Source organism: Melanerpes formicivorus, unplaced genomic scaffold (genome assembly GCF_026170545.1).
Source record: "Melanerpes formicivorus ecotype bairdi unplaced genomic scaffold, bMelFor1.0.p_v2 SCAF_43, whole genome shotgun sequence".
Classification (NCBI taxonomy): domain Eukaryota; kingdom Metazoa; phylum Chordata; class Aves; order Piciformes; family Picidae; genus Melanerpes; species Melanerpes formicivorus.
The window spans coordinates 814966-840523 of NW_027142395.1; the positions used below are offsets into that span (position 1 = coordinate 814966).

Sequence of the window (25558 nt, forward strand, 5' to 3'; positions counted from 1 at the left end):
GAAACAAACGAGAGATGTGGTTGTAAGAGAGGCTGGGCCACGCCGGCACCTCACTGAGCAGGACCCACGGTACGCCCTGACTTGCTTGGAGAAACTCCATGCACGCACCCTGCTCGCCCCCCGCTCGCCCCCCGTCCCCAGAAGGCCTTCCCGCCCGCTCTCCCTTCCCATGCCCCAGCTTCAGCTGCGGGCCTGCGGCTGTGCCGCATCGCGGCCCGCAGCTCACCCCTGGGCACGAGGCCCACCCGGCGCAGAGCTCCCCCACGCCGTACCCCGCAGCAAGCCCGCCGCGCCGCTCCGGGCAGCCGAGCCGGAAGTGGGCCCCGGTCCGCCACCCGAAACTGTTCCCCCGCTACCAGCGTTCCTCAGCGGAAGGGAAGCGATAGCCGCCGCCGCTGCTGCTGCTCTCGCCTCCGCTGCTGCTGCCTTACTCCTTGTCTTACTCCTTAGGCTACCTTGGGCCATGGATGAAGCAACGACGTGACCCACTGGAGCTGCACCCTCCCCACCCCGGTACCGCAGCAGCAACAGTGCTCGTCCCCGGAGGACACTATTTAGCAACGGACTCGGGAAGAGGGAGGAGGCCATGGAGACCGAGGTAGCTGACGAGTCTGTCGCCTTCAAGCTTCCGAGCAGGCCGCTGCCTGCTGCGCCCCGTGCCGCGGAGGGCTGCGAGCCAGGACCCAGCCCGCCACTTCCCCGTCCTGCCGCCGCGCCGCGCTACGAGGAGCCGCCGTGGGGCAGCCGCCCGCCGGCCGACGCCGGCTATGGGCTGGAGGTGCTGAAGGGCGGCGTTGTGCTGGGCTCGGTGCGGCTGCAGGACGGGAGCTGGTTCCTGGTGGGACGGCTGCCCGGCTGCGCGCTGACCCTGGAGCATCCGTCGGTTTCGCGGCATCACGCCGTGCTGCAGTACCGTGGCGCTGGCAGCTCCTCCGACAGCCCTGATGCCGCCGACGCCGCCGGCTTCTACGTTTATGACCTGGGCAGCACCCACGGCACCTTTCTCAACAAAGCGCGGGTGCCGCCCCGCACCTACTGCCGGGTGCGGGTTGGCCACGGACTCCGCTTCGGTGGCAGCTCTCGCCTTTTCCTCCTGCAGGTAGGTCGGGGCCTGGGCGGTGCTGCTGCGCTCTTTGGGGCACGTGTCGGGTAACTTACAAAGTAAAGGTTTGCCCGGATCTGGCTCAGGAATTTACCCGGCTGTGTCTGCGTCTCCCTGGCATCTCCGGGTGAAAGTCACTTCTGAGGAGTGAGGCAGTTTAGATGTTTTGGAACGCTGCAGCACTTCACAGCCACATGCTGCTGTAGTTGTTTTAGCGAGGAAAGGTCGTCAGCTATATAGATATCCACTGCCAGCTTCTTGGAGAGGTTTGAAGCTGAAGGACAGAGCAAGGCCGTGGGGTCCCCTGACTGCGGCATTGCTCTGGTGCCAAGGACTCAGCATGAGAACAGGCATGGCAGCCTCATCCAATGTGCAATAGGTGCAAAAGGCATTTCTCCCCAACAGCATGATGCATCAGGACAGTTTCCCTGACAGTATGATGCATCAGGCAAGTAAAGCACTAGTGCTTCCTTGTGAACAAGGAGAGCTTTTTTTCAGCAGGTGCTTAGAGAGCCCTGTATGCATTTCAGAAGCTGCTCATTGTTTCAAGTTCTCCCATTTTGCCTCCTGCATTTAAAATACAGATATGCCTAAGACTGATCTGTCTACCCTAATGCTCATTTCTTACCCCCCAGCCCTTTTTGGAAAGAGCATGATTTTTATTTGTGCATGCCAACAATAACAAATGGTCTAATGATTCCACTTTTTGAAGGGCACTATAACAATGTGTTTGTGTTAGTGTACATAATCTGCATGTATGTTGAAAATACTTCTTTTCTTTTAAAAAAATCCTTTCTGCTGAGTTACTGTTTGTGACACAGGGACCCAAAGAGGACCAGGAGTCTGAGTCAGAGCTAACTGTCACTCAGCTGAAGGCACTGCGTAAGCAGCAGCAAGCAAAATTAGAAAAGACAATGCTGGGAGAGGACTCTGATGAGGAAGATGAAAAAGAGGAAAGAAGTGAGAGGAGTCAGAACACTGATATGAGCTGCTCATGGGGCATGGGTAAGTGATGATGTATAAATTGTCTGATAGACCTTGGAAGGCCTTTAAGCCATTTTTCAGTGAATACTTTGGTTGAAATTCCAGCTGAATGCCAAGTGTCCCAAGCCAGTGGAAGTTCTTGAGTACAAGTTAAGCTTTTTCCATATAAAAAGAGAAGTGCTGTGACAGGGCAAGCTTACACCTGGTGGGAAATATACTGGATCTCCTTTTAAAAGGGAGGAGGTAGTTTGCCTGCACCTATAAAAGGCCACAAAACGGAGAGTTTACATTAATGCTTTATTCCTGTGATCATGTCCACACTTCTGCCTGAGGTGAAATGTAGTTGCTTGAGACTTTTCTGCAGTGTGGCTGTTTTCAAACAGGAAGTCCATATCTTAAAAATCACATAAACTGTTATTCATGAGATTTTCATTATGACTTGGGTTTTTAAACTGAAATATCCAAGCATGTAAACCCTTGAAAGTGCCAGAACTGCAGTGATGTTCAGCTGCAAAACTGTATCCCATCCTGGAAAAACTAATAGCAAAGAAAGAAACAGGGTAGATTATTTATTACTATTACTATTTAAATTGGATGCAGAAAAAATATTCAAGTTAAGGGAAATAATCTTAGAATGATGTAGCAGCTACTTCCTTCAAGCTAATGAAAACAGAACTATACTGATTCTCTGATGTGCCATTTGTTTCATTTCCATTGTGTGTGTCTTCTAGGGGAGGATGCTGAGGAAGATGAGGTTGAAGAAAACCCTATTGCTATTGATTTTCAGGATGTACAAGATGCCTTCTACATGAAAGATCCTAGGAAGGCCTTACAGGGATTTTTTGACAGAGAAGGTACCTTTTTTTTAACTAAACACAGGTTTATTTCTATTTAGCAGCGTGTGATGTTCATGCTCGTGTTTTCCTTTGGGAATTAAGGTCTGGGAGCTAAACATCTCTGTCACACTGTGAATGAGGTTTTTGTTTGGCCAGGTTTTGGAGGCGGGTAGCAATGGTGCTTTGGTGTTTTGGTTTGGTAAGGGCTTTTTATTAAAACTTAACTCATCATTGTTACCTGAGATTTAATTACTAATTCCTAAACTGGGAGTTGCAGAGAGCACTTTGCATCACTCATCAGTGACGCTCTCTACAACTACCTGAAGGGAGGTTGTAGCCAGGTGAGGGTTGGTCTCTTCTCCTAGGCAAAAAGCACCAGAACAAGAGGACACAGTCGCAAGCTGTGCCAGGGGAGGTTTAGACTGGATGTCAGGAAGAAACTCTTCATAGAGAGAGTGATTGCTCATTGGAATGGGCTGCCCCAGGGAGGTGGTGGAGTCGCCATTGCTGGAGGTGTTTAGGAGGAGACTTGATGGGGTGCTTGGTGCCATGGTTTAGTTGATTAGATGGAGTTGGATGATAGGTTGGGCACAATGATCTCAAAGGTCTCTTCCAACCTGGTCTGGTCTATTCTATTCATCCACAAGTGTGCTCTGAAGCTATACGGAAAAATCCAAACCCATCAAATTCCAGGCTGTTGTGTTTGGAGATGGCAAAGATTGTGTGACAGAATTGGAAGGCATAAAAAGACAACAATAAGTTGGTCTAAACTGCTGATGGTTGCTAGCTAAATTTAGAGATGACTCACATATTTGCTAAAGTGAATAATTAATCTTCAGGATAAACAGTCTCGGTGAATCAAGATTGCAGACTGTTGATACTTCAGTGTCATTTACTTCAATACATACAGAGACAAGATTGTTTTTAATTTGAATTGCATATTCATAGAATCATAGAATGAATAAGGTTGGAAAAGATCTCAAAGATCATCAAGTCCAACCTGTCACCCAACACCTCATGGCTACTAAACCATGGCTTCAAGTGCCACATCCAATCCCTTTTTGAATACCTCCAGGGATGTTGACTGCACCGCCTCCCTGGGCAGCACATTCCAATGGCTAACAACTCTCTCTGGGAAGAACTTTCTCCTCACCTCCAGCCTAAACTTCCCCTGGTGCAGTTTGAGACTGTGTCCTCTTGTTCTGGTGTTGGTTGCCTGGGAGAAGAGACCAATCCCCACCTGGCTACAACCTCCCTTCAGGCAGTTGTAGAGAGCAATAAGGTCTCCCCTGAGCCTTCTCTTCTCCAGGCTAAACAACCCCAGCTCCCTCAGCCTCTCTTCATAAGGCTGTGCTCAAGGCCTCTCCCCAGCCTCATTGCCCTTCTCTGGACACGTTCAAGAGTCTCAATGCCCTTCTTAAACTGAGGGGCCCAGAACTGGACACAGGACTCAAGGTGTACACACCCAGTGCTGAGTACAGGGGCACAATGACTTCCCTGCTCCTTAGACATGTTTTCTGATCTAAAAAAGTCTTGATTGTGGAAAAACAACCAAATAATTGTATCAACTGAAGATACCATGGCTTTAAAAAAAAAACAAACAAAAAACAAACCACAACACACAAAAGAAACACAAGAAGAGGAATTCAATCCTTTGATATGTAACAAGAACATTTTATCTCTTTTGCTTAACCATAACATTCTTCTCTGCTGTGAAGATCATTCCTGCTTATTTCAGTTTTGGTTACTACATAAACTTTCTTTTCCTCTCTAGGAGAAGAGTTAGAATATGAATATGATGATCGTGGGCACAACAGCTGGCTTTGCAGGATCAAGTATGTGTATCTCCATTCATTGTGAAAGTAGAAGCTGACTTCTTTGAATGCACAAACAGAAGCTGTAGGAATTACTTCTCCTGTGATATTTGGCAAGGAAAGACCAGCTGTAGTTAGACCAAACCCCTGATACTGACACAGGAGTTCAAGGATCAGTGTGTAGTTCAGTGCATTCCTGTCTGGTCCAGCAGTATTTGGTTCTCCCTAGACATGAAAACTGTGAAAGCAAGAGTCCAGTTGTTTTGAGAAATAAGTGAAATTGAAATAGCAGAGAAGAAACCAGGAAGCAATATCCTTCAGTTCCTAATGGGACACAGAAAAAGATCACTCATTCTCCTGTGTACCCAGTTTTTGATGGGTTCCTGCAAGAGACCACTAACCTCATGCATGTGTAAGACAGGAGAAAATGAGGTGAAAATGAAGTCAAGAGGATAGGTTTCAAATGGAGAGGTACAACATTGCAATAATTGTGCTAGTTAAGAAACCTTCAGCACAGAAAATGTTTGTTACTGGTGTTGCATAGATTCAAGGTACTGACGCTTACAGCGGTTTGGGGATTGACTTTCAGCCTTTTAACTTCTTGTATTCCCAATGGAATTAATAGAGGAAGAATTATCATTCAGACAAGTGAAATAAAAATGTATTTGCATGCTTTAGGAACTCCATGCTTCTGTTTTGACTGGTACCATATAAAATGAAAACCAAAACTATTTCATACACAAAAGAAGCCTAGAGTGAAATTAAAAAATCGATGCCTATGTCGTAAGTAAAATATCTGGGGAGCATCTGTGAAAAGCTCTTTGTATTTGACCTGTTCTCTGATCCTTCAAACTGAACAGGTTGCCTGTGGATGATGCATCAGGGAAGCAGCTGGTGGCAGAGGTTCTCCATTCTGGAAAGAAGAAGGAAGCAATGATACAATGTGCACTGGAAGCTTGTAGGCTACTTGATGCTCGGGGAGTACTGAGGCAAGAAGCAGGTGAATAGCTAGTCAAATGCTGTGGTCATTCTAAAAGCCCTAAATTACAGATTTGAGATTGCTGTCTGGAGCTTATTTGCATGCCACTGCACAATAAAATAACCCTGTTCCTTGCATTCTGCCTTACCTTTCCTAGTATCCCGAAAAAGGAAATCAAAGAACTGGGAAGATCAAGATTTTTATGACAGTGATGACGACACCTTTCTCGACCGAACTGGGGCTGTAGAAAAGAAACGACTCAACAGAATGAGAAAAGCTGGTAAAATAGAAGAAAAACCAGAGACCTATGACTCCTTGGTAAGAGGAATTATTGTGACATGCCAGCCTTGTTAGAATAGAATAGAGACTAGAATAGGATAGAATAGACCAGGTTGGAAAAGACCTTTGAGATCATCAAGTCCAACCTATCATCCAACACCCCCTAATCAACTCAACCATGGCACCAAGCACCCCATCCAGTCTCTTCCTAAACACCTCCAGGGATGGTGACTCCACCACCTCCCTGGGCAGCACATTCCAATGGCCAATCACTCTTTCTATGAAGAATTTCTTCCTAACATCCAGTCTGAACCCCCCCTGACACTGCTTGAGACTCTGTCCTCTTATTCTGGTGCTGGTTGCCTGGGGGAAGAGACCAACCCCCACCTGGCTAGAACCTCTCTTCAGGTAGCTGTAGACAGCAATAAGGTCTTCCTTGAGCCTCCTCTTCTCCAGGCTAAGCAACCCCAGCTCCCTCACCCTCTCCTCATAGGGCTTGTGCTCCAAACCCCTCCCCAGCTTTGTTGCCCTTCTCTGGGCACATTCCAGCAACTCAATCTCTTTCCTAAACTGAGTGGCTCAGAACTAGACACAGGACTCAAGGTGTGGTCTAACCAGTGCTGAGTACAGGGCAAAATGACCTCCCTGTGCCTGCTGGCCACACTATTCCTGATACAGGCCAGGATGCCATTGGTCTTCTTGACCACCTGGGCACACTGCTGGCTGTTCTCTCGTGCATGTATTCCTAATAAGAAGGAAAAAAAAAATATATTTACTTACCTTTCTCTATTAACTTCAACTCTGAAATCATTTCAGACCTTTAGTTCTCGGTTGGCCTAGTCAAAATGCTGGGGGTTTTGGTTGTTTGGGGTTTTTTTGACAATATATATAAATCCCTGAAAACATAGCTTGCTTTTTCCTCGTGGAAGCATACTACCTGGCTTTTGCCTGTGTAGTATTGCCTTCTACTTGGTAGATCATGACAGTGGGTGAATGAAATAACCAGAACAGGATGTTCTCCAAAGCATTTTTGAAGCATCCAAAAATAACTGCAAGCTTTCAGGTGCACAGGGCACATCCCAAAGATGGATCTCAATCTTTTCAAAGAATAAGCAGCCTAGATTGATAGATGTATAACAACTGAAAGTCCTACACGGCTAACAGTGGGGGAGTGAGGGGGAGCAGGGGTAGGGAGGGTTGGAGGATCACAGCGTCAGTATAACATTACTGCAAAAGTATTATACATATTATGATGTTGCAGACAGAAAATTATATGAGTAGTATGTGAAAGGACTGATAGGTTGTTCATGAACAATATAGACTATGTATTTTTTCAGCCCAGAGATTCCTGGTCAAAGATCAGAAGTAGATAAAAGAAGGTAATTTGGTTGGGTATTTGAGTAACTCTTAAAGTGGATTTTTAAGAAGACAAAAAGACCTTCTAAGCATGTTGTTCTTTCATAGGTCACAAAGCTAAATGAAGCTGAAAATGAGCTTTCTGAGATAACAGAGAAGCTGAAGGCTTCAGGGAAAGGTAAGGAATGAAGTTTATTTGATCATAGTACTTTCCACAAAGAAAAGTGAAGAGATAAAAATGCATCTTATGTATTTCTGTCCTAAGTGCTTTTTGCTCTTATTGTCCACCCTTTGCATAGGGGTAGGAAAATTTGCAAGTCACTGAGTTAGCTGGAGAGGATACTTTATGTACTTGCTGATGAATGCAGCTTTTCCCAAAGCAAACAACATTTAAGCTAAGGGGGTGAGTGTATAAGCTCCTGGAGCTTAAGAGAGTAAGCACTGTTACTATTTATCTGCCCATATTAGTGAAGCTGACCCAGCTGAGGAACACTTCTCCTGCTCTCTCCAAAGCCATTTATAAAGGAAGAACAAACAACTGGCAGAACAGACAGTATCTCTTATTTCATTTTTTTTCCTCATTGTAAATGCACCATGGAAAAGAGAAATAAGGAGTCAAAGAGTGAAGAGTGAACTTGCTAGCTTATGGGGGTGCCATTCAGGTTCTAGGATTGTCCCTTTGCATACAAAGGCTGAGCCTTTCCCAAGTGGTGATTGCATCTGGTAGCAAGTTAGATTTTCAAATCATACTGTACAAATAGCTGCCTTTTGCTTTCTGGTACTGATGGTGTCTTGTGGAATAAAATGAAAGCATGAAGGAAATGTGTTTGTGCTGGTTCTTCATGCAGTAATGCTTTTAATGGAGTCAGCATTAATAAAGATTGCAGCATCAGGTTGGAAGAAGAGCTTCTTTCCAAGAAGCCTAACAGCAATCTGACAGCCTTTGTGCATTATGTGGGTATGTTTCGTTCTAGCAATTCAGCTCCACACCAAAACTCATTTGTATCAACATTTGTGTTGGTGATTATATGAGATCACTGTTGAGGGAACAATACTGTTCCACCAAGCATTCTAACGGATGGGTTGGCTCAGTGAGTTTGAAGGAATTGTTTTCAGCATGACTGTCGTGATGAGTAGTTAACAAGTGACTAGTGGTTTGTATTGTCTCCTGCAGTATGAAGCTAGTGCTTTATGTTGTATGAGGCATGTAATTCCAAGCTTTCACGTGTTATGATGCTTTTGTTTCTGCTGATACTGTTTCTCAGCAAGACTGTTAAAGCATACTGCAGTACAGACTGGAAGAAGGAACAATTGGTTCACTTACAGATTTCTGCTAACAATGTATAATCCTGATTATATGTTACAATGGTTTGGTAAATTGTAGCTGATTAAGCAGCTAGTTTTAGAGCCTTGGAAAAATTGCAGCCTCAGCACTTGTTACAGTACCAAGTAATTCATTATTGGATCAGAATTTCCTAGAACTAGACCAGGATACCACATAACAAATATTGCATCATCAACTGTCCCTGGAGGTGTTCAAGAGGGGATTGGACGTGGCACTTGGTGCCATGATCTAGTAGTCATGAGGTGTTGGGTGAAAGGTTGGACTTGATGATCTGTGAGGTCTTTTCCAACCTTGTTGATTCTGTGATTACTTTGTGTATATGCTCTAAATACTTGTGGTTTATTCCTTTGAATGCTTCAGATTAATCACAGATGTTGTGTACAAGTGTATGCCAGGAGCATGGGTACTGATCATGGGTGATTCTTTGATTGTTTGTAGCCTAAGGAAAAGAGTGTAAAGGGACCAATGACAGGCTAAATTGCAACATCTCTTACCAAGCACTTGGAGAAATCAAGTGGTTCTCTGAAAAACTGCAGCAGAAGCTCACAAAGTGTTCTCTAGAGTTCTCCATGGCTAATTACTGATGGACTGACTTGCTACCTCTCATTCCCTGATGCTGCTGAATGAAAATCAAATACATAGAGCTCTTCAGTGTCATCTTTGGTTGCCTCTTCAGAAAGAGAAAATTATTGATATGTGGTGTAGTAGTAAATAGTTCTATAGCTTTTTATTTTTTTTCCACTGGAATATAAAGCATAACAGCCATGATTGATTCACCTTCTAGCAATATCCAATTTTACTTCAGTAGTGTACAGAACTGCTGCAGTGGATACTGAATGCAAACAGTAACCCCATAAGCTGAACTACCTGATCTTAGGCACAATTGGTGGAGCCAAGCAGAGAATTCTCTTTGCAAGAGGGGATGATCTGAATTGCTGGACATCAGTCACTAACTGAGGTGCTTGCACTGTTCTGCAGCTGAAGCAGCAAGCTGTGGGACTGTACCTTCAATTTTTGTGGATTAACCCAACTAGATGCTGAAATCTGGGTTAGGAGCTGAGCAGAATGATCATTTAACCTGTCTGCTAGAAGTTCTGTTGGTATGGGTTTTGTCTTGGCTCATAAACAATATGCAAAAAAATAAGAGTATTTCTATCTCGATTTCCTTTATGCTGTGTTTTGTCATTTATTTTGCATGGAAGTGAATGCTGCAACTGCTTCTTACCTTTTGAAGACTCTTAGTTCTTTACATCTCAGAACAGTTTTGTTCTAGTCAGAAATACCTTTTTCAATCCAGTCCTTTTGTAAACATGATTCTTTGCAGAGGAATCTTTCCAGGCTGGACAGATGGGCAGAATCGAAGGGCATGAGATTTAACACATCTAAGTGCTGGGTTCTACACACTGGCCACAACAACCCCATGCAGTGCTACAGGCTGGGGTCAGAGTGGATGGAGAGCAGCCAGGCAGAAAGGGACCTGGGAGTACTGGTTGACAGTAGCTGAACATGAGCCAGCAGTGTGCCCAGGTGGCCAAGAAGGCCAATGGCATTCTGTCCTGGATCAGGAATAGTGTGGCCAGCAGGAGCAGGGAAGTCGTGCCCCTGGACTCAGCACTGATTAGGCCACACCTCGAGTTCTGTGCCCAGTTCTGGGCCCCTCAGTTTAGGAAAGATGTTGAGTTGCTGGAAGGTGTCCAGAGAAGGGCAACAAAGCTGGGGAGGGGTTTGGAGCACAGCCCTGTGAGGAGAGGCTGAAGGAGCTGCGGTTGCTTAGCCTGGAGAAGAGGAGGCTTCAGGGAGACCTTCTTGCTGTCTACAACTACCTGAAGGGAGGTTGTAGCCAGGTGGGGGTTGGTCTCTTCTCCCAGGCAAGCAGCACCAGAACAAGAGGACACAGTCTCAAGCTGTGCCAGGGGAGGTTTAGGCTGGATGTTAGGAAGAAATTCTTCATAGAAAGAGAGATTGGGTATTGGAATGTGCTGCCCAGGGAGGTGGTGGAGTCACCATCACTGGAGGTGTTTAGGAAGAGACTGGATGGGGTGCTTGTTGCCGTGGTTTAGTTGATTAGATGGTGTTGGGTGATAGGTTGGACTTGATGATCTCGAAGGTCTTTTCCAACCTGGTTAATTCTATTCTAGTCTATTTATTAGACTTTTCTGCAAATATTTCAGTCATGTAAAACTGCTTGAATATATGCACTTAACAATAACTTCTACTGTTTTTTTTAGGAAACATTTAAAATGTTGAGTGCTACTTAATGAGCTGAAAATAACTCACTAGTCACATAGTGGTGCTTGTGCATACGCTTTTAATGCAGCAAATGTCAAACTTACCACTTTTCATACAATATTAAAAGGCAAAAGACTGCCTGGCAAAAGACTGATTAAAAGTCCAGCTACAACACTTTTATTTGTTTGCCTCCAAGTTATCTTTTAACACCATGTAAAAACTTACAAAGCATTGTTCAAGCTAAAGAAAGGAGTTTTCCTGGGGTTTTTGGTTGGTTCAAGGAGACCAAGTGCAGGGTCCTCCATCTGGGTCGAGGCAATCCCAGGCACAAATCCAGGCTGGGCAGTGACTGGCTGGAAAGCAGCCCTGAGGAGAGAGACTTGGGGGTGCTGGTGGACAAGAAGCTCAACATGAGCTCTCAGTGTGCACTTGCAGCCCACAAAGCCAATCAGATCCTGGGCTGCATCAAGTGTGGCCAGCAGGTCAAGGGAGGTGATTCTCCCCCTCTACTCGGCTCTGGTGAGACCCCACCTGGAGTACTGCATCCAGTTCTGGAGCCCCTATTACAAGAGGGATATGGACATGCTGGAACGTGTCCAGAGAAGGGCCACAAGGATGATCAGAGGGCTGGAGCACCTCTCCTATGAGGACAGACTGAAGGAGTTGGGGCTGTTCAGTCTGCAGAAGAGAAGGCTCCGAGGTGACCTAATTGTGACCTTCCAGTATCTGAAGGGGGCCTACAGGAAGGCTGGGGAAGGGCTTCTCAGGATCTCAGGTAGTGATAGGACTAGGGGGAATGGAATGAAGCTGGAGGTGGGGAGATTCAGGCTGGATGTGAGGAGGAGGTTCTTCACCATGAGAGTGGTGAAGCCCTGGAATGGGTTGTCCAGGGAGGTGGTCGAGGCCCCATCCCTTGAGGTATTTAAGCCCAGGCTGGATGAGGCTCTGGCCAGCCTGATCTAGTGTGGGGTGTCCCTGCCCATGGCAGGGGGGTTGGAACTAGATGATCCTTGTGGTCCTTTCCAATCCTGACTGATTCTATGATTCTATTCTAAATCCATGTGTCAGAATTCTGTATTTATTTTTTTCTCAGTATTTAGAGCTTTAGTTTTTCCTTCTGAATTTTATTTTAGTTAGTCAGTTATGCATAGAATTATTAACCTTTGAAATCAGATGGAGCAGAAAGATTGTTGTTACATCTTTTCAAGTGTTTTCTTGTTATAAAATCCAGTAAAAACAAAGGTAAATTTTGTGTGATGGGCCTGACACATGAAACTATTCTTGTGTGCCCTCAGTCATCCAGGGGTAGGAGGCAGCATCATGTGTTGATTCATTTCAAGCTTTGCAAATGTTATTACGTAAACTTCCCAGGAAAGTAAAAAAGGGAAGCACAGTGCAGTGGTATGGGATTCTTAGCAGCTGTGTTTATTTTGGTCTGTGACTACAAGAACCCATAAGCCACTTCTTTGGGGAGAGCAGATCTTGAAGTGAGGTGAACAAGCTAGAACAGAGACATTTATTGATAAAGAAACATTCAGTTTTAAGGAAGGCTTTGTTATGCAAGTGGATTAAAGATTACTGTTAGGCTTTTGTTAAGAGAGAACCTCTATTGTTTTACCTTTCAACAGTAACTTGCAGGGAGGATACTTGTTCCTAAATACCTTATTGTCTAAAGGTAGGACTTCGTGTTCTCTAGCCACCTGTAACAATATATATCTTCCCTTTGTCTTGCCTAGTCCAGTCCCAGCCAGCAGCTCAAGATTCCTTGGATGAATTCATGACTGAAATAAAAGCAGGATCTACCTTAGACAGTGTGGCACGAAAGAAGCTTCACTTGCGGTCGTTTGAGCTGAAGAAAGAGCAACAAAGACTGAAAGCATTAATAAAGCTTGTCAAGCCTGCAGAACTGCCTGAGCTGAAGCCCCAGTAAGTCTTGGCTAAAGTGTCAAACAATTACTTTTGTCATTGTTCTTATCTAGAAGCAAGCCAAATAAGTAGACAGCTTTCTAAACACGAAAGCGATATGGCCTCCCAAGCTACCTGTCTCATCTAATTCACAACCTGCTATGTCTCATCACAACACTGGAGTAAGACAAGCCAACACTGAGAGGATGAGAGTGGGAAGGCACTGAAAGCATAGTGTCAGGTCTTTTAAATGCTTTTCTTTGTGTTTTTTTCCACAATCTGCATCCAAAAGGAGCTAAAAAAATTTACAAGTACTATGCACAACATAAAAACTATTTTCACTCAGTGAAATGCAGCTGGAAGTTAAGTGTAGTAGCTGTTCAACTACTGCCTAGGAGCACCACTGCAGTTCAAGAGGGCATGTGCTGGGTTCATCATTTGCTAGTGGCAGCTTTGTTAGAGCTTTAATTACTTGTTTCATTTAAATTAAAGTTTGGCCTCTCAGTGTGTTTTTATACAGATGGGCAGAGTCCAAGGGCATGAGATTGAACACATCCAAGTGCTGGGTTCTACACATTGGCCACAACAACCCCATGCAGAGCTACAGGCTGGGGTCAGAGAGGCTGGAGAGCAGCCAGGCAGAAAGGGACCTGGGGGTACTGGGTGATAGTGGGCTGAACATGAGCCAGCAGTGTGCCTAGGTGGCCAAGAAGACCAATGGCCTCCTGGCCTGCATCAGGAACAGTGTGGCCAGCAGGAGCAGGGAGGTCATTGTGCCCTGTACTCAGCACTGGTTATGCCTCACCTTGAGTCCTGTGTCCAGTTCTGGGCCCTTCAGTTTAGGAAAGAGGTTGAGTTGCTGGAAGGTGTCCAGAGAAGGGCAACAAAGCTGGGGAGGGGTTTGGAGCACAAGCCCTATAAGAGAGGCTGAGGGAGCTGGGGTTGCTTAGCCTGGAGAAGAGGGGGCTGAGGGGAGACTTTATTGCTGTCTACAACTACCTGAAGGGAGGTTGTAGCCAGGTGGGGGTTGGTCTCTTCTCACAGGCAACCAGCACCAGAACAAGAGGACACAGTCTCAAGCAGTGCCAGGGGAGGTTTAGGCTGGATGTTAGAAAGAAATTCTTCATAGAAAGAGAGATTTGCCCTTGGAATGTCCTGCCCAGGGAGGTGGTGGAGTCACCATGACTGGAGGTGTTTAGGAAGAGACTGGATGGGGAGCTTGGTGCTATGGTTTAGTTGCTTAGATGGTGTTGGGTGATAGGTTGGACTTGATGATCTCGAAGGTCTTTTCCAACCTGTTTAATTTCTATTCTATTCTCTATCTAGGCATGTGTAAGTATGTGTATGCAACTGAAGAGAGGCTCTGTGAGACAGATATTTTTGTGGGGTTTTTCCTATTTATTTATTTTTTGCTTCCTTTTATGGCAAGTGTTTGAATCCTACACCATGCACGTGGGATGGGGGAGTCATCTCCTGCAGCTTCCTCCTTGGGTGCTGCAAGTGAGAGAAATCAAAAAGATTTGTATATATCCACTTCTAATTTGCAGATTTTTGGTGTTTGATTATTTTTTTTTTTTTGCCTCTGTAAATATTAGTCTTGCTTGGTGCTTTGCACACTGTTTTCATTTGTATCTAATGTTTCTTAGGAGTGGGAGTTACAGTCTGGAAGCAGAAAGCAAGCCTAAAAAGATCACCCTCCCTCTCTTTGGTGCTATGAAAGGGGGAAGCAAATTCAAGCTGAAAACTGGAAACCTAGGGGTAAGTTGGTCTCATAAGAGCTGCAAGCCAGAGGCTATTTCTTAGACTCTTCCTCAGGCTAAGGACACTGTAGGTAGCAACTGTGTCCTTTCACATGGGCATGGAAAGAGCATGGAGGCACAGGCCTGCAGCAGTGGAAGGTGCATGGGGTAGCGAGCAGTGGCTATTGGATGTTGTTTACTGCCAATAGTTCCCATTCTGAGCCCTCATAGAGTCGGTCTCCTGGGGCACAGCTGCAGTCAAAAGGCAGTGGATTTACCCCTGTACTTAGCATTGGTTAGGCCACACCTTGAGTCCTGTGTCCAGTTCTGGGTCCCTCAGTTTAAGAAGGACATTGAGACACTTGAACGTGTCCAGAGAAGGACAATGAGGCTGGGGAGGGGTTTGGAGCACAGCCTTGTGAGGAGAGGCTGAGGGAGCTGGGGTTGCTTAGCCTGGAGAAGAGGAGGCTCACGGGAGACCTTATTGCTCCCTACAGCTACCTGAAGGGAGGTTGTAGCCAGGTGGGGGTTGGTCTCTTCTCCCAGGCAAACAGCACCAGAACAAGAGGACAGAGTTTCAAGATGCACCAGGGGAGGTTTAGGCTGGAGGTGAGGAGAAAGTTCTTCACAGAGAGAGTTGTTAGCCATTGGAATGTGCTGCCCAGGGAGGTGGTGGAGTCACTATCCCTGAAGGTGTTCAAGAGGGTATTGGATGTGGCACTTGGTGCCATAGTTTAGTGGTCATGAGGTGTTGGGTGACAGGTTGGAGTTGATGATCTTTGAGGTCTTTTCCAACCTTATGGATTCTATGATTCTATGAGTAGAGGCAGTCTGAGAATATCAGACTCTGAACCACTGCTGTACCTCAGCAGCTGCCCTTTACTGTCTTTTAGTTTTCTCGATCTCATAGCTAAGCTCATATCCAAGACTGATGCAGTTTCCAGTGTCCCTCTTATGAAAAGACTGCACTTTTTCTCTATGGACTGGACATCTGTCCATAGACATCTGTCCTTGCTAACACCTGTTCCTTAAAACTTAACTATTCTTCATCCTGAGAATGTTTCCTTACCAGCTAGCTGTCACAGCAATATGTGTGCTTTCTCCTGCAATGAACATCCGTAGCACCAACCTCCATTTGTCTTAGCACTGATGCCCAAGTCTTTTGTCTGCAGAAGTTGCCTGTTAAGCGTCCAGATATCCCTGAAAGCTTGCTGAAAATGAAAGATGATGCACCAGAGGAGGAGGAAGAGGAAGAAGAGGAAGAAATGCAGGAGAAGCAAGAGGTAGATGCAATAAACAACAGAGAATCGAGCATGGAAATTAAAAAGGCAACAGAGGAAGAAACAGGAAAAGAAACAATTACTGCCAATGGTTCTCCTTGCAAGAACAAGAGTGTAGAAACCCTTCAGGATGGTAAACCATTGTTTTTGACTTTTCCAGTAATGAAGCTGTGTCTGCTAACTGCTGTGTGAATCTCCTCAGGTTTGATTCACAGGTTCTCCAGCAGGTGTCTCTTCTGTAGATGTTGGCCATGTGTCCAGGGTGTTTGTTCCCACAGCTGGGTTCCACATGGGTCCAGTTTTTCATGGTTTGGGTGAAATACAAAAATCCCCTAGACTCAAGAAAGGTCCTGTTTTGATACACCCTGCTTCCATTAGGTGGAGTGTTCATATAAAAGCAACTACAATGAGTTATTGGCAGGGAGAGTGACTTCAGAAAACAAATGCCTGTGTTTCAGATCCATTGGTAAGGAAGAAAAACAATTTTTTAATTGATAATGGAGATATCTTTCTTGTGTCTCTGTGATTTATCTCCAGACCCTCTTTTGCTGTACAAGCTTGGTGCATTTGGAAACCCAGCAGCAATGTTTCTCAGTAAAAGCTGTGTTTGACAGAAACCTAATTCTAACTTTTTGTCTTAATGCTGGACAGAGTGCTCTTGCAAAGGATGTTTTAAGTGTTCACCAGTTCTTCTTTAATACTGTACTTGGTGGATGAAATAATTTGGAGGACTTTTGAGAGAAAATGACTGAAAATGTGACTGTGTTCTCTTTTGTCCTTTGGCTCAGAGATGCTAGCACTTTACTCAGACTAACTGCAGAGCAGTCACCTAGCTCTTTCTTTTTTCTTTTACAGGGGGTCCTTTTCAGCCTGAGCCAAAGGTACTAAGGAATAAATCCCAGATGGGACCCTCTCAAGAGAAATCTCAAGGTGAGTAGCACAGTTTAGATTCCACTGTTCAGTAGCAGGTGGGTTTACTGTCAGTTAAAGGAAACAAAATCTAGTCTAGAGATTAAAGGACCTAGAATTGAAATAAACAATTGTATTTTGCTTGGAAAGTGGTAAGTGTATGATGAAGACAGGTCACTTCAACTGTGTTTCAGTTCTTGCTTTTCATGGTCACTGCCTGCTTTCGGATTTTGTTTTAAAAAACTACCATGAGATGAGAAGAAAAATTAATTTAATTTAGGAGCATAACCATAATGGGTTTTTTCCCCTCCTTGACAGGCTGGACAGATGGGCAGAGTCCAAGGGCATGAGATTTAACACATCTAAGTGCTGGGTTCTAAACATTGGCCACAACAACCCCATGCAGTGCTACAGGCTGGGGTCAGAGTGGATGGAGAGCAGCCAGGCAGAAAGGGACCTGGAGGTACTGGGTGATAGTAGGCTGAACATGAGCCAGCAGTATGCCCAGGTGGCCAAGAAGACCAATGGCATCCTGGCCTGCATCAGGAATGGAACAGTGTGACCAGCAGGAGCAGGGAAGTCATTGTGCCCTGTACTCAGCCCTGGTTAGCCACACCTTGAGTCCTGTGTCCAGTTCTGGGCTCCTCAGTTTAGGAAAGATGTTGAGTTGCTGGAAGGTGTCCAGAGGAGGGCAACAAAGCTGGGCAGGGGTTTGGAGCACAGCCCTGTGAGGAGAGGCTGAGGGAGCTGGGTTGCTTAGCCTGGAGAAGAGGAGGCTCAGGGGAGACATTGTTGCTCTCTCCAACTACCTGAAGGGAGATTGTAGGCAGGTGGGGGTTGGTCTCTTCTGCCAGCAACCAGCACCCGAACAAGAGGACACAGTCTCAAGCTGTGCCAGGGGAGGTTTAGGCTGGATGTTAGGAAGAAGTTCTTCATAGAAAGAGTAATTGGCCATTGGAATGTGCTGCCCAGGTTGGTGGTGGAGTCACCATCACTGGAGGTGTTTAGGAAGAGACTGGATGGGGTGCTTGGTGTCATGGTTTAGTTGATTAGGTGGTGTTGGATGATAGGCTGGACACAATGATCTCAAAAGTCTCTTCCAACCTGGTCTGTTCCCCTCTGTTGTCACTTTATATAATGTTAGCTAGGAAGCTATTAGTGGCCCAGGGGATCCCCTATGTGTACACAAAAAAGTCACATCCTCAAAATGCAAGCTGTTTGGTGTACTGAACATGAAGGATGTCTGTATGACTCTTCTGTTTTTTTAACATAACTCAGACTGTTAAGAATGCTATACTGTCATCATCTCATCTGTAGACTAAGCCACAAGAGTCTCAGTAGTTCACAGATTAAGTGGCAGAAAACCGAGATACTTCTGTTTTTTCCTGTATTTCTCTCACCTGTGTTAAAGTTACAGCTTTTTAGGCAAAAAACATGCTGGTCCTGCACATTTCCTACAGTTTCCTTCTAAATCCACCACAGCAGTGATTGCAGATAGAGACAATCCTTTAGAAAATAAACATCTGCCTTTAACTAAAATGTCTTCCAGACAGACCTATCAGACTGCATCCAGGTAGGTGACTGACAGGGTATTAAACGGAAGTTCATAACTCTATGGAAAGCAAAAATGAGTTTCACAGTCTTAATGATGAATTTTGTTGCAATGAACTCTCTTGGATTTCCTTTTGGATGTTTTAATGTCAACTTCCTATAAGACTGGGTTTGGTAGAATTGGTCATTTGTGATGTATCATAAATTTGTCTTCACAGCACCTGAAGCAGTACGTAAGGAACCTGAAGAGACCTCTGAGAAGGTTAAGAAAATCACTAGTTCAAGCAAGGTCAGTTATGATACCATGATTCCTATAGCTTAAGAGTTTCAAGGAATCCTTTAGTAGACTCTTTATTAGTGAAATGGTAACAACTGGATTAAGCATTCCTTGGTGACAGTAGTGCTTTTCTGCTGAGTGAGACCCAAATGTACAACCACACAGATTTTAGAGTCCACAGTGAAAAGGTCAAGCACAGCATATCAGGCATGATAGAGACTCTCAATTCAGTCTTTTTTTTCACCCCACTTTTTTCACTTGGCAGTAAGCCTCTGCTAATTGTTTCTTCTCTATCACAGGCGTTGTAGAATACAGGTGCTCTCTGGGCTAGTATGCATTGCTATTAACCCCATCCTTCTCTGTAAGATGTGGAAAGGAGTAAGCCTAAGAAATTACTGCCTTTGCAATCAAATTATGAGTAGCTTTACCAGATAATAGTCCTCTTACAGAATCATAGTATTGTTCCAGTTGGAAAAGACCTCAAAGATCATCCAGTCCAACCACTGACCTAACATCACCATAGCCATTAAACTCTGTCCCAAAGTGGTTAAGTACATGAACCTTGTATATTTTGGGACACAAGCAATTGTTGCCTTCTGAAGCAGGGAAGGAACTTCTTGTGACAGTGTGCTGTTAGCCTAATGATAATTGTGGGGTTCTTCCCTTTAGAGTGCATCCCACCCTTTTGCTGACTGCCATCAGAGAAGATTATTGTGCTTGTTGGGCCAGAGGTTCTGTCCATTATGACAGTTTCTTTCTGCTGGCCATTTAATTTTAGCCCTGCAGCCCATGTGTGCTAACTGCTGCTTTGTTAGTCCTGGCAAAGGACCCAAGGATATAAAGGCACAGCCTTTCTAACTGTCCTTTTTTGCTGGACTACAAAGTATGTTGATAAAAACAGCAGGAGTAAATTTATACTGTTAAAGTCCAAGTTATGCCATTTCTATGAATATGGGAGAACAAGGCAGCTTTTCAAGCTGAGGCAGTCAAGTCAGCACCTCTCATCAACACAGAGCTCATTCTAACACTGAGCATTCTCCAAATGCCAGACAGCTTAGCTGTATTCTCTCCCCCATCACAGATCACTTTCTCTGCATGTTTTCTCTGCCTTTGGGCTCAGGTCTTGAGATGGAAAACATCAACCAGAAGTCAGCTCCTTTTTTGTTGTTGTTCTTGGTGGCAGGTCTTTTGTTGGGTTTGGTGTTTGGTTTTATTATTCAAACATTAGAAGGAAAAAAAAACAACAAACCAGCTTTGAGTCTTGTAAAGCTGGAAAAAAGCAACTATAAACTGGCTGTTCTCAAGCTTTATATATAAAAACTGTTCAAGTCTGCAGTCTCCTGTTTTGGAAAACATGAGTCTTGGGAAATTTTGGAAACTAGTAGTCTTCCAAAAGAGCTCTTTTAGAGCTTAATTTGGGCAAGGAGAGTTTTCTGAGGGAATGAAAAATTGCTTCAGTTGCATAGCTTAAGACTGTGTCATGGTCCTACAGAGTAATGCAAATTAGTGCTGAATCATCCAGCTGCATTCTGAGCTCTAACATCTTTCACTCTACAGCTGTATGAGTCTTTTGGGTTTTGTGGGTTTTTTTTGCTCTTGATTACTACCTGCAAGTGTTGACAACAAAGGATATTCTGCAAAGGTGATGCTGATGTGGCAACATTTTAAACTCTAGGAGCAAGGAGACATCACAGTGTTCACATTTAAATTGCAAGTGACCTAATTTGGTTTGCTTCACACACTTCAGTGATGCCAGTGACACACAAAATTCTCTACTTTCTTTTCTTCTGAAAAATTAAGTTGCCTTTACATAACAGCTGGACTTTTGTATACTCCAGTTTGAAAGTCACCTTAAACATGAAGTTTTCAGTGGAACTGCACACTGAAATCAGTAAAGCACTTCTTGGAAATCCTGCTCTAAAGCTTTTCTAGGCATAAAGAAATTCTTTTGTCAAATGACATTACCAAACATGAGGATGACAAGATTAAACTCTCCAGAAATGGATGGTTGTTTTGAGGGGCAGATTGGACTGGATGATCTCCATAGAATCAATAATGTTGGAAAAGACCTCAAAGATCATCAAGTCAGCCTGTCACCCAACACTTCATGACTACTAAACCATGGCTACAAGTGCCCTCTTGAACACCTCCAGGGACGGTGACTCCACCACCTCACTGGGAAGCCCATTCCAAAGGCTCACCATAGGTCCCACCTAACCAGCATTTCTATTACTCTGTGACTCTACTAGGAAGAAACTGGATGTATTTACTCAGCATTAGTTAGGCCACATCTTCAGTCCTGTGTCCAGCTCTGGGCCCCTCAGTTTAGGAAAGATGTTGAGTTGCTGGAAGGTGTCCAGAGAAGGGCAACAAAGCTGGGGAGGGGTTTGGAGCACAGCCCTGTGAGGAGAGGCTGAGGGAGCTGGGGTTGCTTAGCCTGGAGAAGAGGAGGCTCAGGGGAGACCTTCTTGCCCTTTACAACTACCTGAAGGGATGTTGTAGACAGGTAGGGGCTGGTCTCTTCTCCCAGGCAACCAGCACCAGAACAAGAGGACACAGTCTCAAGCTGTGCCAGGGGAGGTTTAGGCTGGATGTTAGGAAGAAGCTCTTCACAGAAGGAGAGATTTGCCATTGGAATGTACTGCCCAGGGAGGTGGTGGAGTCACCATCGCTGGAGGTGTTTAAGAAGAGACTGGATGGGGTGCTTGGTGCCATGGTTTAGTTGATTAGATGGTGTTGGGTGATGGGTTGGACTTTACGATCTCAAAGGTCTTTTCCAACCTGGTTTATTCTGTATTCTGTTTAAGGGTTTAATATTTCTTCTTTTCTCTGTGTTACTGTTTTCATCCCTAAGTCCTGACCTTCACTTTTCAGTATTTAATAAGCAATTTAGTGGCTTGTGGCAGATCCTTTTTCAGATCCAACAAATTTCCTTTTCTTCACAGTACCCAGATGATGACCCAGACTACTGCATGTGGGTTCCTCCTGCAGGTATGAACCATTTCCTTGGCATTGTCAGTCTTTACCGTTCAGGAACCTACCTAATGGGTATTCAGGGTGTCCCTTTAACTCGTTGAGAAAATTCAGCAATACTTTACACAGAACCTGAGGGGTTTTGGCATGTTATGCCCCATATTAGTTGTATGGCCCTGCAAGTGTTGCAGTGATACAAAGACCACATCTGTTGTGGCTTCATCTCAACAGACAGCTGTACCTGAAACTTGTTTCCCAGTTTGTTGTAGCAACTGAGAGTGCTAACTTCATTCCCACATCATATGATGATTTGTTGAATGGCAAGCTTGAAGCTTCACTAGGAATGAATGCCCCAGCAGTCTCAGTGTTAGAATAGAATAAACCAGGTTGGAAGAGACCTTCAAGATCATCGTGTCCAACCTATCATCCAACACCACCTAATCAACTAAACCATGTAACTAAGCACCCTGTCAAGTCTCTTCCTGAACACCTCCAGTGACGGCGACTCCACCACCTCCCCGGGCAGCCCATTCCAGTGGGCAATCACTCTCTGTGTAAAACTTCCTCCTTACCTCCAGCCTGAACCTCCCCTGGTGCAGCCTGGGACTGTGTCCTCTTGTTCTGGTGCTGGCTGCCTGGGAGAAGAGACCAAACTCTGCCTGTCTACAACCCTCCTTCAGGTAGTTGTGGAGAGCATTAAGGTCACCCCTGAGTCTCCCCTTCTCCAGGCTAAGCAACCCCAGCTCCCTCAGCCTCTCCTCATAGGACTTGTGTTCCAAGCCCCTCACCAACTTTGTTGCCCTTCTCTGGACACGCTCCAGCAAGTCAACATCCTTCCTAAACCGAGGGGCCCAGAACTGGACACAGTACTCAAGGTGTGGCCTAACCAGTGCTGAGTACAGGGACAGAATGACCTCCCTGCTCCTGCTGGCCACACTGTTCTTGATCCAGGCCAGGATGCCATTGGCCTGCCTGGGCACACTGCAGGCTCATGTTCAGCCTACCATCAACCAGCACCCCCAGGTCCCTTTCTGCCTGGCTGCTCTCCAGCCACTCTGACCCCAGCCTGTAGCACTGCATGGGGTTGTTGCTTCTTAGGGTTCTTGTTCTTAGCTTCTCGTAGAAGTCTGAAAATGTTGGGGTTTGCAAAAATGATTGGGTTATATTTCAGAGAGAGTGCTTTGGTAACACTCTGGTGAAGGCACTGAATAAGCAATGTACACCTCCAGCATGTGTTAAAGTTGGGGGGGGAATGTAGTTTAGTTCCAGGGTGTTATTAGCTAAGTGAGGTTATTCTTAAACAATGAATCCTCAGTTCTCTAAAATGGAAAATTCGTTTTCAGACATTGAAGTTTTCACAGCCAGAACAAAGCTTAGCTTTTCATGTGGTAGATTCATTACTACACTTTTTAGAAGGCTGTTGTAGGCTTAGAATATGGATAGGCTCCAAAGGGAGTAATGTTTTCTTCAGTGAAATTTATTTTCATTTCCCTTAATCTGGTGAATCACCCTTCAATCAAAAGACTGCCCTTCTCTGGCACAGAATACATGAGTCAGTGGCTCATGAGGAGCAGCCTGGGATAGCCATGTGAACCATGTCCGTATCATAGAATCAATAAGGTTGGAAAAGACCTCAGAGATCATCAAGTCCAACCTGTCACCCAACACCTCATGACTACTAAACCATGGCACCAAGTGTCACGTCCAATCCCTTTTTGAATACCTCCAGGCATGGTGACTCCACCACCTCCCTGGGCAGCACATTCCAATGGCTAACAACTCTCTCTGGGAAGAACTTTCTCCTCACCTCCAGCTTAAACTTTCCCTGCTGCAGCTTGAGACTGTGTCCTCTTGTTCTGGTGCTGGTAGCCTGGGAGAAGAGACCAACCCCCTCCTGGCTACAACCTCCCTTCAGGTAGTTGTAGAGAGCAGTAAGGTCTCCCCTAAGCCTCCTCTTCTATAAGAGGGAGTTTCTTTTGCTGTCTCTGCCTACTAGTCAGATTTACTTTCTAAGCTGGCATAATGATGACACCAGAGGGGGAAGAAGAAGAAAAAGAAAACAACAGAAAACCACACCAACCATCATAACCAGGAATATATGAAGTAATCTTCACACTCTTAGTAAGGTTAAGAGGAGTTACATAAATCACAGGACCATTTGAACTGTAACATCCAGTCCAGCTTCTTATCCACTTTGTACTTGTCTGGCTGGTGCTGCCTAGAGACTCTTCCATACTTGGATACACACTTTCATCATGGATGACTGTGGCAGTTTAGGCTAAGTGCCTCCTGCTGCTGCCACACAAGATGCACTTCTGGTGTCACAAGGGTCCAGCCCAGTAGGTGGACACAGGAAACAATGTATTTGGCACCCATAATGTCCTGCTCCCTATAAAGGTATCTGCAAAGTCTCTCACTTCTCTCCCTACTCACATGAAAGATGCTTTCCTATCTGATAACGTTGGGGGAGCATCTCAAGGCCTTTTAGGTCTGGCTAGGCCTAGTGCCAGGAGGAAAAGGTGGGGAGGGCAGTCTCAGACCTGGCCAGCCTGAGCCTAGCCTAGCAGTGGAGGGGGAAGAAAGAGCCCTGGGGATTTTGGGTGTACCCTCAGGTAGGGAGAAGGGAAATGTTTTGGGAGGCTTTTGGGTATGCTGTAAGGGGACTCTGTATGCTTTGGGGCATCTTTGTCACTATGCTTGTAGCTTTTGTAAAACACTCTCTGCTTTGCCGTGTAAACTTTCCATCACTTCTGCAACCCATTGGTGTGAGTCTCATTTTTCTGTCCCAGAGGGAGGCAAGGGAGGATCTGCCTGGCCTCAAACTGGGACAGTGACAGTAGGGGGAAAGAATTAATGCAACTCTTTTTCCTTTGTCCATTAGGTCAAAGCGGCGATGGCAAGACTCATCTCAATGAAAAATATGGCTACTGAGCTTCAAATCCCCAGAGCCTGTCTGAGGTTTGAAGGACTGCTCTGTTTCAGACTCTTCCACCAGATATGAAGTGAGGGATTAAAAAAAAGATGTTTTTTGGGATGCTGTTCCAAATTCAAGGGCATCAGCAGCCACTGTGGCTGTTAGCTTTCCCTGTGTGCCCTCTCTTTGTCTTTCATATACCTTTTTTAAGAGTAAAAAGCCATGTATTCTTCTGCCTCTTCTTCCTCTTTTAGCTCTGTCCAATTTATTTAGCTTGAAACTGTAGGTCATTTTTTCCTTTTGTAAATAAAAGTATACAAAAGAAAAGCTATGAAAAGCTCCCACCACCTGTGTACTTACGGGCTTGACAGAATTTATTCTTACTGGTTTTATGCAATTAGGAGAACTACCACTGGTTTGCTTCTGTGGCTGCAGTTTGAAAACATTGTCAAGGATAAGAGCAACCTAAAATTGCTGGGTGCTTAGTTGTTTTTTCTTTTCTCCTGGATGGGAGAAAGCCACCTATTTTGAAAAGACAACTGTCTTCACTTCTCCCTCATGTGGTTGCTACAATCACAGAATCAATAAGGTTGGAAAAGGCCTCAAAGATCAAGTCCAACCTGTCACCCTACACCTCATGACTACTAAACCATGGCTTCAAGTGCCATATCCCCTCCCTTTTTGAACACCTCCAGGGACAGTGACTCCACCACCTCCCTGGGCAGCACATTCCAATAGACAACAACTCTCAACTTTCTCCTCACCTCCAGCCTAAACTTCCCCTGGTGCAGTTTGAGTCTGTGTCCTCTTGTTCTGGTGCTGGTTGCGTGGGAGAAGAGACCAACCCCCACCTGGCTACAACCTCCCTCCATGTAGTTGTAGACAGCAATAAGGTCTCCCCTAAGCCTCCTCCTCTCCAGGCTAAGCAACCCCAGCTCCCTTAGCCTGTCCTCACAGGGCTTGTGCTCAATGCCTCTCCCCAGCCTCATTGCCCTACTCTGTTCAAGAGTCTCAATGTCCTTAAATTGAAGGGCCCAGAACTGGACACAGGACTCTAGGTGTGGCCTAACCAGTGCTGAGTACAGG

The 25558-nt window shown here is 45.2% G+C and overlaps 1 protein-coding gene across 1 annotated transcript; it reads left to right on the plus strand.

Annotated features, from left to right (window-relative positions):
- The first annotated feature begins 505 nt into the window (after positions 1–505).
- On the plus strand, positions 506–24809 carry SLC4A1AP (solute carrier family 4 member 1 adaptor protein). Its single transcript, XM_068158808.1, has 14 exons — positions 506–1099; positions 1924–2107; positions 2818–2940; positions 4697–4757; positions 5597–5736; positions 5873–6033; positions 7459–7528; positions 12661–12850; positions 14476–14587; positions 15741–15981; positions 16704–16778; positions 18527–18597; positions 21531–21576; positions 24440–24809. Exons 1-14 carry the CDS (start codon positions 587–589, stop codon positions 24487–24489), a joined length of 2037 nt encoding a protein of 678 aa, XP_068014909.1. The 5' UTR covers positions 506–586; the 3' UTR covers positions 24490–24809.
- The last annotated feature ends 749 nt before the right edge of the window (positions 24810–25558 follow it).